Source organism: Corvus cornix, chromosome 2 (assembly GCF_000738735.6).
Source record: "Corvus cornix cornix isolate S_Up_H32 chromosome 2, ASM73873v5, whole genome shotgun sequence".
Lineage (NCBI taxonomy): Eukaryota > Metazoa > Chordata > Aves > Passeriformes > Corvidae > Corvus > Corvus cornix.
In genome coordinates, this window is record NC_046333.1 from 130702935 (window position 1) to 130719739 (window position 16805).

A 16805-nucleotide genomic window follows, 5' to 3' on the forward strand; every position below is an offset into this window, starting at 1 on the left:
GTATGACTGTTCTGTTAAATATGTTCTCTAATAGTGCTTGCAACAGACTGCGACTCTGGCTCCAACTCTGAGATCTCTTACTTCATCCAGAGCACTGATTTTTCCATCACACGTCACGGGGTCATCAATTCTAACCAGAGGCTGAACTTTGAGCGAGCAAACCATATGTACGAGTTTGTGGTGATAGCTGTCGATAAAGGACATCCCCCTCGGACAGGGACGGCGTCCGTGCGCATCCGAATGACCAACGTCAATGACGAGGCTCCTGTCTTCTCCCAGCCCGTGTAAGGCACCTTGAACACCTGCTTTGGTTTTAAAAGATGCTGTTCATACGTGTAACCTTACTAGCACTTGGCTAAATGGTCACTTGTTTAGTGCCACTGTAAGTACCAGTGAAATTGAAGGGTAATTTCTGTATAGAAAGGTTTTAGGAGTTGAACTTTCATTTCTAGATTGTATATTAAAAAAAATACATCAGTTGTGATACCAGTGTATCGACTTCATAGAGAGAGAACAGAATGAATCAAAGACCTGTCTATACAGGGGATGATTTTGACCGCATTGACTCCTAGGTCTCAAAGTGATTATCCATGTATAAATAGATGACAGATAAATATGGTAGTTAGCAAACACTAAAACTTAATTTTAGCATCAACAGATTGAATTGTAAGCTAATTTCATGAGTCCCTGCTTGTTTAAGATGCCTTTTTTCTTTCCTGTCCCTGATCAATACGATTTCTATTCTTTGCACAATTTTGAAGTATGAACATGTTTTAAATACAAAACATACATATATTTATTTACAAAATTAAATACTTTTTTACATTCACCTCTGTAGTATCTGATGCTTTCCATTAATATATAGGGACATCAGAAACACTGCTTGGCAGATACTAGTCCTTTTTCTCAACTTTAGGAGATATATGATCCTGTTTTACAGTACAATGTATTATGGTGCATATTATTATGCTCCAAAAAGATCCTTTGAAATTATGCATACCAAAAGTACAGCATTACAATCCTAAAATAAGTACCCTATGCTGAACAAAGAAGACCAAAGTCCTGTCTTAAACCAATGGAAGATTCCATGGTTGCGTGCCCAAAGCTTTAAAACAAAAACATCCATAATGAATTCATAATCTTCCCTGATGGTTAACATGGTGATGGTTATTCTGGTACTTTGTATGCTGCCATTGCTCCCTTATGTCCATCAGCTACAGGACTTTCCTTTCGGAAGATGCTGGTCCCAGCACCTTGGTGGCTACTGTTCGGGCAGAGGACCCTGACGGAGATGGGCTACTTTATCTGATTACAGGAGGCAATGAGGAGGGCAACTTTGAGCTGGATAGCCAGAAAGGTAAGGTTTTAGAACACAGTTATTCACTGTCTAATCTTTACTGACTCTGCTCCACTTGTATGTCAAAAACCATAAGAAAGCACCATATCTATATAATCTGCAAACGGGGGTGCTTTGTATCAGTGAGGATTAGTTTTTTGATATGATGGTTGTTCTTCAACTATCAGCCACAGCTTGGGATCCTGGTCCAAGGCTGTGCAGACTAAGATGTCAGATTCCTGTGCTTTGCAACCAAAATACAAACTGAGCCAGCAATACAGTGACAGAGAAATGTGATGCTCACTTGATGTTGTGGTTTACACAGTAAATTAACATGACACTTTATGCTTCCAAATTCAGGTATCATTAAACTCCGCAGAAACCCACCGCCCAGCCTGAAAGGGCCACAGTACACCCTGAATGTCACTGCGATAGATGACAATGCCTCAGGGGGACCCACTCCTCTCAGCAGTTTTGCTGAGGTTATTGTAGGAGTTAACGACGTTAATAACAACAAGCCTGTCTTTAGAGAGGTAAGATGTCTTTCTGCAGATATTCTTGATGTCTTTCTGCAGATATTCTTTTCCCATCTTTTCCCATCTGTAACTGGGGTTATAGAGTCTCCATGCTACTGGTGATTGCTGGTGGGCTGAAGGGTCTGTGTGTGCAGAGCAGAATGAACTTGTAAGTGGACAGTAGTCAGCTTTCTCCATACGGGAAATGTAAAGTCTTCATTCTCCTTTTTCCTTCCTCTCCCTTAGAGATTGATTTCTTTGTGTGCATAAGTAATAGTAGTGATTTTCTTACAAGCTTTTCTCAGACCTGCTGGAAAAAATGTTGACACTATTGACACTGCAAATTCATGTGACTCTGTGTAATATTTAGGGTCGGATGTTTGGGTGTATTTTTAGTGCGCTTACTACAGTGGCAGCACCTGGGTTCTGGAGAATCAGCCTCCAGGCACGCACGTGCTACAGGTAGAAGCCTATGATGCAGACCTCGGCATCAATGGAGAGGTGAAGTATGGGCTCATGCACCGAGATGGAGCTTCCCTAGGCTTCAGCATTGACCCAGACACAGGTCAGTAGCTTCAGATTACTGAGGAAAAATGACAATGACATTGTATTGTAATGAAAATGCTGCTGTATCAGTGTGTCCATGTGGGCTCATGCTTTAACAATATAACTGCAGGGTTAGCTGTGACAGTTTATAGAATAAACACTGGAAAATGCTCAGGGTATGTAGATAGCCATACACATAGATTAGAATAAATGAAGGTTGTAGGGATTCAGATCATAGAAGCAATAGAATGGTTTGGGTTGGAAGAGACCTGAAACATCATCTAGTTCAAACAGCCCTGCTGTGGGCAGGGACACCTCCACTAGACCAGGTTGCTCAATGCCCCGTCCAACCTGGCCTTGAGCACTTCCAGGGATGGGGCATCCACAGCTTCCCTGGGCAACTTGTGTTGAGCAGTGTCTTACCACCCTCACAGTAAAGAATTTCTTCCTGATCTAAAGCTGTTGTCCCTCAGTTTAAAGCCATTACCACTTGTCCTATAACTACATGCCTACAGACTCTCTCCAGCTCTTGTGTAGGCTGCCTTTAGGTACTGGAAGGTGCTGTGAGATCTTCCTGGAACTTTCTCTTCTCCAGGCTGAAAAATCCCAACTCAGTCTGTCTTCACAGGAGAGGTGTTTCAACCCTCTGATCATCTTCATATCCCTCCTCTGGATTCACTCCAACAGATCCACATCCTTATACTGGGGGCCCCAAATGCAAATTAAACAGGGAAACGAACCCCTGTACAATAAGAAGATAAAATTGTGTTCTGTATCACCTTCCTATTTGGATCAAGGGTAGCTATAAAAATGCAGAGCAGAAAGTGTGATTTTTACAGGTTAAGTTTATTCTTCCCTACAATGTGGCCACAGTTTATTTCTCATCTCATGCACAAATAGGAGATCCAGTGCACTGCAGACAAAACCCTCATACCAGAATAGGGCAAAGATGTCTTCATGTATGATTTATTTCAAATTAAGATGTTATATAGTTGGTGATGTTTCTATAGTCAAAACAGGAAAATGGGATATTGCTATGTCTGGGACTGTGCAGGAGACTGGAAGGGACTACAACAGAGCTGACGAACTCTGAGCGTAGTAGAGAAATAGGTCTAGAAGTGGCCTCAAGAAGGCCAGTTTAAAATCTGCTAACCAGAAGAAAATAGCTGAGGCAGGGAGAGACTTGATTAGTACAGAGGAAAACCCAAAGATTTGAAGAAAATTGTTTGATTTATCCACTGTAAGTTTTTACCCAATTTTAATCTGTTGAATGAGGCAACCTCCATCTCCTGTAGTAGAAGTTACTTTGGTCACATCACTGGTGTCTTCTGTGGTGTCACTCTTCCTCGAAGTAATAATAAGCTGATTCAGTTACTTGGAATACCACTGGAGTAAACCTAGAGAGGCCCTTCAATAAGGAGGAAGTCCTTCTGTGCTCCATAAGCGATGAGATAACAAGGTACTCAGACTGAGCTTCTTATCAGGGCAGCAGGAAAAAAGCAGCATGTGACATATGAGGAGAGGAGAGAGGGGAGACCTGGAGATGGTCTAGTCCAAGACATGCATTGCAGGGGCGGTGAGGACCAGCCTTGACGGTTGTGTAGCATGTGGTCAGAGCTCCCTTTTGCACAGGAGATGTGCAGATTCCTCTCTGCAAATTCAGTCCTGAGGCTGTGACACGCAGAACAGGAGGTGTCTATGTTTCCAGGAGTCATCACCACCACGCAGACTTTCGACCGGGAGCAGCAGAGGGAATACACACTGTCTGTTACTGCCACTGACCAGGCGCAGGAGCCGCTGATCGGCGTGTGCCAGGTCACCGTCCTCATCGCCGATGTCAATGACAACGATCCCAAGTTTGAGAACAGTCGCTATCAGTGTGAGTGTTACTTAACTGCCTGTCCCAGTACTGACACATGAACCTGGTTAGAAGGTTATTCCTTGTAACAATGGTCAGTTCTTTAGGTGACCAATCTTCCTTTTTTGCCCACTAAGCCAATTACTGTTTAACTCATCATCAGGAGAAATGTGCAGAATTAACCAGTCCTCTTTAGTCATTGCAGTTCTCTTAAAAACATTGACATCCTTCACTCCTACAGATGAGGCTGATCTGATCCCTTCTCTTTGCAGTTTTCTCTGCCCAGCTTTTTTCCACACTGAATTTTTATTTGATGTCCCAAAACAAAACATGACATCCTAGCTGGGAATTCATCAACCCTGACTAAAAGTACAATTGTCATCTGTGTCTCTGTAGCACAGCACCTCTGTTTGAATAGACTGAAGTGGCATTTATGTCTTGTCAAACAGCACAAAATCCTTGGTTTCTAGGCTGCCTTTGGCTGGGAGCCAATGCCTGCTGTATCTGTCCTGCTGAGCTAGCTTTTCCCATTTGCCCTGGTGACATTCCCTTTTTCATCCCCACATGATATGCTTTATATCAGTCTTTTGTTTAATTTGACTTGATGCTTCTCCAGTAGAATCCTGCATTTCGTTACACTTGGACTCTCTACATTTAATGTCATCCACAAGTCATGAGCATAATCTCTAATTGTTGGACTGGAACAGGTCCTTCCTGCATAATTGCCTGAAAATGGAAAAAAAAAATTGTTGCTGATGCATCTGCCAACAACTTCATTTTGGAGTTTTTTGCCACTTGTGTGGAAATGTCATGCAGGGCAAAGCAGTGAACAATGCCTTATTAAAATGAAGATGGCTTATAAGTAAATCGTCTTTAACATCACAGAGGCCAGCACTTCAAAAGGATTCAAAAATAGGTTGGATGCTTATATTTTAGGACTTTAACGAGAAGTGAGCTGCTGGGAAATAGGCTAAAAATACATCCACACTTCAGAATTATGCCCAAGGACAGAAAGAAAATTGTGTTGCACCTTTTAAAGTATCTTGTAGTGACTAACTCTAAGTGCCAAATTGGTTAAAATGTGTAGATTTGGAATAGTGCTTTCTACAGTCCTACCAGTATCTTCTGCAAACCTGGCCAAAGCAGCACTGAGAAATGGAGTAGAAATGATCCCTCTGGAGAGAAATATTTTTGAGCAGAGCAGAAAAATCCCTGAGGTAAAGGTAATGTTTGTGCAAAGATGAACCTTTCTATTCTACCATCACACATGTCCTTCAGGTGAAACTGCCCAGGATTTTTGTTTTTCAAAAGCTGTGCAGCTGAGAGGTTGCATTTGTAATTGTGGTGGCTTCAGCACTTCTGAGGAACAGGCAGATTTTTTTCTTTTTTCATGAACACAGGGTACCAGCAAAAGTTCTGAAACAAAGGCAGCTCTTTGAGATGGCAAAACTGCAGATAATGAGGTCACGTTATGCCTAGCACTTTCCCAGCATCTCTACATAAGTAATCAATGCTTGAACGTCACAGAATTAAAAATAGCTTCTTCCCCAGATAAAGATCAAATGCCATTAGTTATAGGTTTCTATTCATCCTGGAAAGTGCTGGTTCTTTACTCTCAGCACTAGGATGTTTGTCAAATCCCTGATTTAGCCATGCATCTTATCATCTGCCTGCAAAACAGACATTAAAGAAATGCTTAACTCCCTGTGGTACGGATGGTGCAGTAAATGTTAACGTTGTGTCAGCAGCAAGAAAAGCACACGAAATGAGATAGTACAGCCCTTCCCTGCTTTTTTTCTTACAGTGCAATTTAACAGAATTTGACTAGTAAAGGCAGCATAAATACACACAAAAAGCATAAACACAAAAAAGGGGTATTTTACAGTGTTTTTAGCAATTAATTCAATTTTCATTAATCTGTCTTAGTGCTGGTAAATCTCTTTTGAGATTAGCTTTGTCTATTACTGACACACCAAAGACATCCTGGACAATTAAATGACACAGGGGTGAGTGAAGCCAATTAAATCTCAAATTATTGTTCATGGAGCAAGTGGTTGTTGTGGTTTAAAGTTGTACTGCTCCACTGCTACAGACTGTCGACATTAAGGGAGCAGACTAAGTCAGAAAACATGACCACTCCATAGGTAGTATGCAGTTCTGATTATCTTACCTCAAAAATGCTAAAGGAGATACATACATGGGAGATCAAAGATGTGAAATAGTTTCTGAACAAGACATGAATTAATAGACTGACTGGATTGCCTAAACCCAACTGCAACAGCCTTCCCACTGTCAGAGCCATTTTAATACACTGAGCTGATGGAACTTTAGTGCAAGGAAACAGCTCAAAAGTACAATCAGGCAAGCACACATAGCTACTTGGAAGAGGAATTGGGACTGGATGGCTGAGGACAGAGGGAAGAGCTGGACCAAAAATCAGTGCAATGTAAAGATGAGTGTGGAAGAAAGGCAGCTGACAGGGATGCGGCAGCTTCATATAGAGCTGTGCCTTGCAGAGTGAAGGGGAGCAGGAAATGACTGCTCATGATTTCCCCTCATTTTGTTGGTGTCCCTTCCAGAAACCAGGCTTTAGGAAGACCAAATTTATTACTCTTCTGTGCAGTAGGCTCTTCAAATGCCTGACTCTGCCACCAGATTTTTAGATCACAATTATCCAAGCAGGTTCAAAGAAGGATTGGTCTGTCTAGAACTATGGGCAGAAAGACACGACCTCTGTCACAGGTGTATCTCTGGGAACAGGGAGTGAAACCTAAGGAAAGGGATATACATAAAATTATCATTGCCCTTGCCCTGAATAGCTTCTCCAAAACACTGGGGTGTTGGAGGCATCTTCGCTGTGACCTGAGTCTTTATGCTTTGCAATTACCTAGTGCCTCCCGCTGGCAGTGCTGCCGGCACCATTCATATTCAAGATTAATTCAATTCACACAGAATTCCCTTTGATGCCAACCTGCTTTTATCATCAGCTGAGCCCAGCAGGCTGGGCTGTGATCCAAAGCAGTGGGCATGTAAGCAGCTGTGGGGTTTGCCAGCGCCGCTGTGGAGAGGCACAAGTGCTGGCAGCAGCAGCGTCAGTAAATCTGCATCGCCAGCAGCTCACTTAACAACCCAGCATGGCAGGGGCGAGGGAAGGGGAAGCTAAAAGAGGACTATAGACACTGTTGGTGGCAATACTTTATAACCTGTCTCAGTACAGAAATGTTTAATCTCCCATGAAGGGAACAATGATGTTTTACAGGGATGTTTCTTTACACATACAGCCTGATAAACCAGAGCAGACCTGCTGATAATACCTTTGTCTTTTCAAAGACTTCCTTAGTGAAGACACTCCAGTGGGGACGAGCTTCCTCAGAGTTGCAGCTCACGACAGTGACCAGGGTGTGAATGCTGCTGTCACATACTCAATGTTAGAGCATCAACTGGAATACTTCCAGATCAACCCCAGCACAGGCTGGGTGTATGTGAATTGCCCGCTACCCCAGGTAATGTGAGGCTCTGCTTGGAACAGAGCAACATCCCACCCTTCTAACCCATTGCAGAGGGTTAATTGCAATCTCGTGGTTTGTACAAAATGGTTTTCGAGCATCCTCTGTGTTTGTTTTGTAGACAATGCGCATTAGCCGCTATATTGTGGCGAGAGATGGCGGGAACAGAAGCAGCACCGTGGAGCTGACGGTGACTGTCACTAGTGCACTGAGCCAGCCACCCCGGTGGGAGCAGAGCACATACTGGGTAACCATCCCCGAAAACACCATTCGTGACACCAAGATTGTGGTATGTTAGAAGCGTGATTACTTCCCTCCCTCTTCATTTCCACTTCTTCCTCTGTTGTGCTCTGTCTCTAAGCCAGAAGTACGCGGATGCCCGCTCTGCAGCCTTACTGCGTTGCACTGTTCCCTTGTGAGCCTTCACTGCTGAGTTTGTCAGGCGTACCTGCCACGGAATAGGCTGGCATTTCAGCTGGCAACAGTTTTCCCAGTGAATTCTTACATGAATGGCCCTCAAGGTGTGCTTCCACAGGAGCAAGACTTGTGCGCTGCCAGATTGGGAAATCCTTGAGTGTTCCCACCAAGAGCCGGCTCCTCACTCCTCCATCCTCAGTGGGCTGTGCTACCTGTTTGTGTTTTTCTTACAGCTTTTCTCCGTTTAGCATGGGAACATGGAGTGATATAGTTTGCTTTGGGCTCTTCCAACTCAAACCAATTCCTTTTTAACCCATACAGACTTAGTCTTTAAGGACAGTGCCTTCCATATATTGCCACATAATTCCTGCCTTTCTCCTCCTGCATGTAATATTTGAGCACTTGCAAACAATTTAGGGTTTGTTTTTATTTTCTGTAACTTTCTGGGTAAAATGTACAACTCAGTGGAGAAATGGTCTCCTTATGGATCAGTTTTGCTTTGGAAGGAGGAGAGAGAAGGGATTTCCTTTAGCTGTGCTGCAGTTCTGGCTTGGCACATTTACAGGCAGGTAGCATCAAACCTAGATATTGTAAAATAAAACTCAGCTCTGTAAACTGTTCCTATTTTGTCTGTTACCCGAGTCGTACAGGCATGTATGTTCTTGGAGAACATACATGTGTGCATGTTTCTGCCATCAAACTCAACACGTAACACTTGCAACCCCGAGCTTCATGAATATATGTGGTGGCTCTTTTCTTCTTCAGACCATCAAAGCCACATCCCCTCTTGGTGATCCCAGGGTTACGTATAATCTGGAGGAGGGTCAAGTTCCAGAGACTAACATGCCAGTTCGTTTCTATCTGAAGCCAAACAGAGCTGATGGATCTGCTTCTCTTCTAGTCGCTGAACCACTTGACTTTGAGACAACTAAGTTTTTCACCCTGACAGTCCGGGCACAAAACGTAGCAATGACTCCTTTAGCTTCCTTTGCCACTGTTTGTGTGAATGTAACAGGTAAGCTTTGCTGCTGTTCAGAACAATATTCTTGTTACTTTTAGTATAATGCCATGAATTAAGATAACATCTATTAAATGCCAAGCCACCTCAGAATGCTTCGTACACTTCTATACTGTAAAAAGTTGTGCAGTCATTAAAAAGGTCTGAGACAATTCCTAAGTACAGCTATCAAATGTGGAGATGTGATAGTGCAAAATGCACTGTCTGAATGTTTAGGCAGCAGTAGTGCCTGGTTCTATAAAGGTAATTAGAAAGATTTTCTTTCGAAAGGAAGAGAAATATAGTAAATGTTCCCAAGCTATTGAAAGGAGATGAGTATTACTGGAAATAGTCTGTGCTGTAGGAAGAGAAACAGCCCAGATAGGCTGGGTTTATGTTGGATATCTGTTCAGGGTTTTTTGTTCCATTCAGAATTTTCCATTTCACGCTGAGATTTAAACTATAGAAATGAAAGGGTCCGTATGATAGGTGCAATTTTCAAAAATTTGATCCAACCCTCCTTATCGTAGGATGTTTTCATAAGGTTCTGTTCCTGTAGATCCGTATAAAACTATAAATCTGATATTAATCCCTGCTTTTTGCAGGATTAGTGGAGTTACTTTTGCTGGGCAGACATTTAGATGAAAATATGAGTAAGTGAAGTCTCCAGCAAAAAAATTTGTCTTGCCCACCACCATGGAAATGAGAATGGGGTAGTAATTTGAAAGGGATTCCAACTTTCTTCCTTCACTTTATCACAGCACTGTCCTGTCTTTCACAATCTACCAATGCAAAACCCCTTCAGGCTGTAAAGCAGGGTCTGAACCTTGTTGGAGGTTATGGATCCTGTCCCCAAAGGTTTTTCCTATAGTGCAGTTATTGGTACTAGAATTTGGCAGAAACTTCATTCTGCTCACAAGAAAAAATCCTTTTAGAGTAACTTAGCTGTGGATGAAAGCCCTCCTGGTCCTGGCATTCATGGACTAAGTATCTCTCTGGTCAAATCATTAGCCAGTATCTCAGTTGAGATTAGGCCACTGTCTCCCAGTGTCTATAAAATGCCTCCTGACTGCTACCCCGAGAATGGGAAAACCCAAAGCAGAATTGCTTCTTGCTATAAACAATGTAAGTTCTTCCTCCAAGCAAAATACAACTGTGGGGGGGGGAAAAAACCCCACAGGAGACAAAGAAGTCTTTAAATATTTTCTTACCATGATCCTCATCACCTCCTTTTTCAGATGTCAATGATAATGTTCCATTCTTCATGTCTTCTAACTATGAGGTGTCCGTGCCAGAAGGAGCTGATGTTGGCACGTCGGTGGTTCAGGTGTTAGCTATGGACTTGGATTCCGGCCTACATGGAGAGGTTTGACCTTATGTCCAATTCTTTTCCTCACAATACTCAAGTTGTAGTATTGTAGTTAGTGAGAATGTGCAGTCAGCAGATGGCAGGGTAATGAGCCACCAGCACTTCTTACAGCACTTGTCAAGCATTTGTCTATCTTAGGTCTGATGTGCATAACATGGGATGCAGGCAGAGAAGATGCTCCTCTTGATCTCAGGGTCCTGCATCATGGCAGCTCGTCCTGATCCGGCAACCACAGCAAAGCACTGCTGCATGATTCTCAGGGTTGCTCCCATGACGAGACAAGTGGATGTGGCTGCAAGACATGTTTCCAAACTCTTGCCTCTTCAACTCAGTTTTTAATTGACCATCAGTGATTATTGTCAGTTATTAACAGCCGTTTAAATATGGTCTAACCATCATTGGTTTAACCAACATTTGACCATCATAGTAATAATGACCCAACCCTAGGAAAAAGTAGAATTCTGACAGAAATTACTCATTTTCTTTGCATTTTCCTCAGCCATTTCTAAAAATCCTACTAGCTCTTCTGTGAATAAACTCTAGCTAGTGGAGATCTGCTGTTCTGAAACTGTCATTTTGCAGCTTCTGACGAGCCACCTGTGTGGTAGAACAGCCTGGTGGTGCTTGTGGCATGACTTGGGGGTGGGGATGGAAATGGGGGTTTTTTCAGAGAACGAAGGGAAAATTATTAAAGGGAAAAATGTGAACAGCTTTCATTGGTGGGTGGAGGTTTTCATTTATTCAGTCATGTTGAACAGGACCCAAATCATTAGCTTTTTTGTTTGGTTGGTTGGTTGGTTGGTTTTTTTTTTTTGGTGATCAGAAGCACAGTGGGTTACTAGAAGGTGAGGAGACACCAGGGAAAATGCCAGTCCATACATTTTCTCTCCTGTTATTCATGATCTTTCCTAACTGCTCCTACTGGCCACTGTTGGAGATAAGATAAGACCGCTGTTGGACTTGATGTGCCTTGATATCACTGGTACAGATGTTCTTCTGTTTGAGAATTCTGCACTTTTAATATCAAAATGAACAAAATACTTAGAAAAATTATGTTCAGATGATTTGTCTTCCCTCAGAGTGTTGCTACTTTGCAGGCAGAACCAGGAGGCTACTGAGGAAGGGGCAGGTCACAACACTTGGACATACAAATGAAAATTGAAAAGGTAACCTCTTTTAACTATTTCCTTTTTAGGTTCACTACTTAATATTAAAAGATGCTAACAAGGATTACCAGTTCTTCACCATTGAACCTGAGACAGGAATTATTTCCACCCAGGCATCTTTTGACAGAGAGAAAAGAGCCTCTTACTTGATTGAAGTTCAGTCTCGGGACTCATCAGAATCTGCTAGACCTGGTGTTCACGGGCAAACCAACACAGGTAAAACTAAGAAGGAATTCTATATTGGGGTCTTTAACTTTCATAGGCTTGGCAGGTTATGTGAGCTGTTTGGAGTAATACAAGGTATTCCACCTCTGCCATTTCTACTCTGCATGTTCCTCCTGCATCTCCTTCTTAGACACAGCCTACATAAGGATTTTTGTCAGCGATGTGAATGACAACTCTCCGGCATTTCCTCGGTCAGTGTATGAGGTCAGCATAGACGAGGACAGGGATGTTGGAAGTCCTGTTGTGACAGCAACAGCAGATGATCAAGATGAGGGTGAGTGGACCCTGCATGTCTTTTAAAGTCCTTTTAGTGTTAACATGTGCTTGTGTGTAGGGCTACTTCCTTCATGGACAAACAATTCTGTGCATTCAGGAGACAATTACACATTTCAAGCATTTGAAAGTGAGGAGAGAAGTTTTGGGCACATGTGAACATTTTCTTTAGTTAGGTGCTCAGGTCTGTAGTGCAAAGGTTAAGATAGTTGGGAATCTCTTTGGGGCAGAATGAAATCACCTGGAATCACAACACTGATGTAACTTCACACTCACTCTTTCCTGAGCGCATGCTTGCTTTTTGCTGACTCCTGTGCTTTCTAGATCTCCCTAGGAGTCAGTTTTATTTACCACTATTGTAAGAAAATCAAAAGTGTGCTTTTTGGTGGGTTAGTGGGTTGAATATGCTTGTGTAAGAATCTGACAAACAGTGAAAAATGTGGGATGACATGGCCAGAAATAAAATCAGGAAGAAAGGGAAAGTCAGACCTTCTGTTTGGCCTCACCCTGATACCAGCTCTGATGGTGTGAAGCTGCCCCTACAGTGTGGTGAGAACAGGTGGGCTGAGCCAGTCCAACAGCATGTACCAGTCAGTCTCTGTCTTGCTTTTTTGCTACTTTCGTGAGCTGGTCCAGCTCAACTTGCTCAAGAGAAACAAACCTATTGAATAAAAGAAGGCAAGCTGGTGACAGAGCCCAGATGAGAACCAGAGGGATGTGTTGCTGGGAGCAGGTGAGAGCTGGCCATTCCTTTCACTGGCAGTGCTGCAATGCCTGTGCCTCTTAGTGCCCATGAGGGAGGTGTAAAGAGGCCATTTGAAACCAGCTGCTGCACTTGGGAGAATTTGACAAAAGCTACTAGCAAGTGATGCTCAAACTCTTGCTGCAAAGGCATTCAAGTCCTTCCAAGCACTAATGTTGAGCACAGTCTTTTCACTTTCTAGCTGTCCAAGTTGCTCTAGTCTTCTCATCTACAGCTGACTCACAACTTAAAAAGCTGAATGCTCTTTTTACTCCTAGCAGTTCACCTATTTAATTTGGGAAATGACTTTGTATACTGGAATGCAATGTCATGTATTTTTTAGCTTTCAAAATAAGTAAACAGGGAACACTAAACTATTTGTTGCTGTTCCTAAAAGTTTTGCAGCAATCAAACAACTGCTGTTGTGCAGGTGGAATGTTCTGAGATGAATTCTTGCTCAAAATAGAGGACATCTGTTATATTTTAGCACCACCCAGTGGTTTAAAAGAAGTTAAGGAATATTGGCATTTGAAATGAGAGGCTTAGGAAACATAGAGTAAAAGTAGCTTCTAGTATTTTCATAGTATGTCGCTTTTTTATTATTGGCAAATGAATGCTCAGTAATTTCGAGGCACACAATTCCTCCATTATTAATCAACAGGCCCTTGTCCATGTCTGTAAATTTTACTTGTAAATATAAATGCAGACCTAGCCTCCCATCTATCATACACAAACCCTTCAAATGACATACACGGATCATTCTGTGTATGTTTCCACGTTTTACCTCACACACACACACTGTAACAGTCTGGGAAAATAAGGTTTCTCTTGGATACATGTCTCTTGTGCATATCTGGATTGAGCATTCATAGAGTGAACAGTCAACAATTGTTTCTTTCTCTTATAGGTGCAAATGCCAAACTAAGGTATCAGATCACTTCAGGAAATGTGAAGGGGGTTTTTGACGTGGAACCTGAGACTGGAACTGTCTTCATTGCTCAGCCTCTGGATTATGAACAAGAACAACATTATGAGCTCCGGCTTGTAGCTTCTGATGGAAAATGGGAAAACCACACTCTTATCATCATCAATGTTGTCAATAAGAACGATGAAGCACCAGTCTTCACTCAGAATGAATACCAGGGCAGTGTCTTGGAGGAGCTCACAGATCTGCCTGTACTTGTCCTAAAGGTAAAGCAGTTTCCATGAAGCAGAACAAAACCTGGCTTTGTGTTCAGCTCAATCCCATCCATTCACACAAATCCAAAAGTAGTTTAATTTGGGTGGGTGAGGGCTGGTATTAGGACTTAGCTAGCAACTGTCTATAAAGAATAGAATAAAGCAAGCCTGCTAATTTTGCGTGGTGGACTTGCTCTCTTTACCAGCATAAATAACAGTTGGATTTGATGATCTTAAGGGTCTTTTCCAAACTGATTCTAAAATTATGTGATTCTAAATATAGAAAAATATGATGACTTTCCTTTACAAAGAGGATTTGGCACATTTTTAGTAACTGTATAAGCACAGAATGGTTGGCATGCGTACTTCATGCATGTAATGGTTAAATTTATACTACCAAATAAACATTACCAGAAATTGTTCTTTGACTCCAGCTCAGTCATCTTCACTGTTTTGTTGTTAGAGCAGTAGGCCCAACTAGCAATCTCCCAAACAATCCCTGGATGCAAATCAGTATCTGGGATTTCTCTCTGGCCTGTGCTGATCATCAGCTTGGATGTATGGCCTGTTTTCACAGCATTCTGTTCACTCAGAGAGGATCAGCCTGTGCTTGCCTTTGTGTTCCAGCTCCAAAGAATTTCACAAGAAATATATGCTCAGCAGGACTGTTATTATTTTCACTTGATTCTTCCTACAGTTTTTTCCTTTTTCCAAAGTATACTGGGAAGTAGAATATATTAGTCTGTCAAAACGTCCTCTTTGTTTCTCTAGGCTGTGCATGATGTTTATTGAAAGAGTACTTAAATGACTCAAACCAATAGACACTTGCTGTTAAAATGCATGCTGTTCATTTAGCCTGCACTGTATCAGCTGCCATCAATAAGAGAACAGTGATTTCCCCTTTTCTTTGACATAAACACTTGCCTGCTCTGCCTTGTTCCAGGTTTCTGCAACAGATCCAGACCAGGCGGCAGATCAAAATGCCATTATCTATTCCCTGCATGGGCAGGGGGCCAGCAGCGAATTCAGCATCAATGAGAACACAGGTGAGATCAGCGCACATAAAAGGTTAGACCGTGAGAAGCGATCAACGTGGCGCTTTCTCGTTCTTGCAACGGATGAGGGCGGAGAGGGACTGACCGGCTTTGCAGATGTGATCATAGAAGTGAGGGACGTGAATGACAATGCACCCCTTTTCCTCTGTGTGTCGGATGGCTGCTTCACAGGCCACATCCCCGAGGACTCTCCGGCTGACACGCCTATCATGGAAATGACAGCAGTGGACCTTGATGACCCAAAAGCTGGTGTAAATGCTGTGCTAACATACAGCATCATTCAGAATGTCAAAAACAAAATTAATTTGAACTTGTTCTCAATTGATTCAGTTAGTGGCACCATCTCTACGGTGCTTGGGTCCCTGGATCGGGAGAAGGAAGACAAGTACCTAGTGGTGGTTGAGGCCAGAGATGGAGGAGGGTTCACTGGGACAGGCACCGCCACTATTTTGGTGACTGACGTAAATGATCATGCTCCAGTCTTCCTGCAAAGGATTTACACAGCATTTGTCTCTGAGAATGCAAGTATTAACTCTGAGGTGGTGGTGGTGTCTGCTGTGGACAGAGATGAGGGAGAAAATGCCATGATGACATTCAGCATCATTGATGGGGACAATGACCACAAGTTCTCCATAGAGACAGATGAAGTCAACAACTGTGGGTTTATCCGACTACGCAAACGGATTGACTTTGAGAAGCCTCATGAGAGGGTATTCAATTTGACTGTGAAAGCAGAGGACATGGATTTCTTCAGCATCGCTCACTGTGTGATCTATGTGGAGGACTCGAATGATCATGCTCCTGTCTTCTATCCTCAGTTCTATGAAGTGGCTGCACTGGGGGAGGATGTACCAGTTGGCACCAAAGTTATTCAGGTTTCTGCTGTTGACTTGGACTCTGGCCTGAATGGAAGGTTTTCGTTCCACCTGCTAAACAAGTCTGATCCAAGTGGGCAGTTCTCTTTGGCTAGTGATGGATGGCTGATGGTTGCAGGATTGCTGGATCATGAGACAGTGACACAGTACCAACTCATTGTCATTGCCACTGATATGGGGCAGCCCCCTCTGACTGGCAGTGCCACTGTTTCAGTGACTCTGCAGGATGTAAATGACAATGGGCCAGAGTTTGAGGCACATTATAACCCAGTGGTCTGGGAAAACACAGCGTCTCCACAGGTTGTCCAAATGAATGAGACCTCCACACTGCTGTACGCCAAGGACCGAGACACTGCTGCGAATGGAGCACCTTTCTCCTTTCGCCTTCTCAGTGATTTCGATGGCCTGAGCAGCTTCAGCTTGCAGGACTTCCACAACGGAAGTGCCATGCTCACCGCACTGCATACCTTTGACAGGGAAGTGCACAAGGCGTTCTACCTGCCCATCCTGATCACAGACAGTGGGATCCCACCCATGAGCTCCACCAACACACTAACCGTGAACATCGGGGACCAAAATGACCACCCGCATTCTGCTGGCTACATGGAATGTCTCATTTACAGCTACGATGGTAAATCTCTCCCTGATGTTTGCTTCCAAGTGTGACATAAGGTCAAAAGAGGCAGCTGTGAGTTTCACAGGAGGACTCTGTCCTGTTCCACGTAAGCTGTTAGTAAAGGTGCTGC

General features: G+C 43.0%; 1 protein-coding gene across 2 annotated transcripts in view; it reads left to right on the forward strand.

Moving 5' to 3' along the window:
• The window catches only part of LOC104692898 (neural-cadherin-like), a 53786-nt gene that overhangs the window by 18591 nt on the left and 18390 nt on the right, over positions 1–16805 (forward strand). For both annotated transcript variants that reach the window (XM_039549927.1, XM_039549926.1), the window contains exons 6-18: positions 35–284; positions 1215–1357; positions 1697–1869; positions 2248–2416; positions 4106–4276; positions 7586–7758; positions 7883–8050; positions 8944–9193; positions 10414–10541; positions 11740–11926; positions 12066–12209; positions 13858–14141; positions 15073–16690. In XM_039549927.1, coding sequence (XP_039405861.1) covers positions 35–284; positions 1215–1357; positions 1697–1869; positions 2248–2416; positions 4106–4276; positions 7586–7758; positions 7883–8050; positions 8944–9193; positions 10414–10541; positions 11740–11926; positions 12066–12209; positions 13858–14141; positions 15073–16690 — 3858 coding nt within the window. The remainder of the gene's footprint in view (positions 1–34; positions 285–1214; positions 1358–1696; positions 1870–2247; positions 2417–4105; positions 4277–7585; positions 7759–7882; positions 8051–8943; positions 9194–10413; positions 10542–11739; positions 11927–12065; positions 12210–13857; positions 14142–15072; positions 16691–16805) is intronic.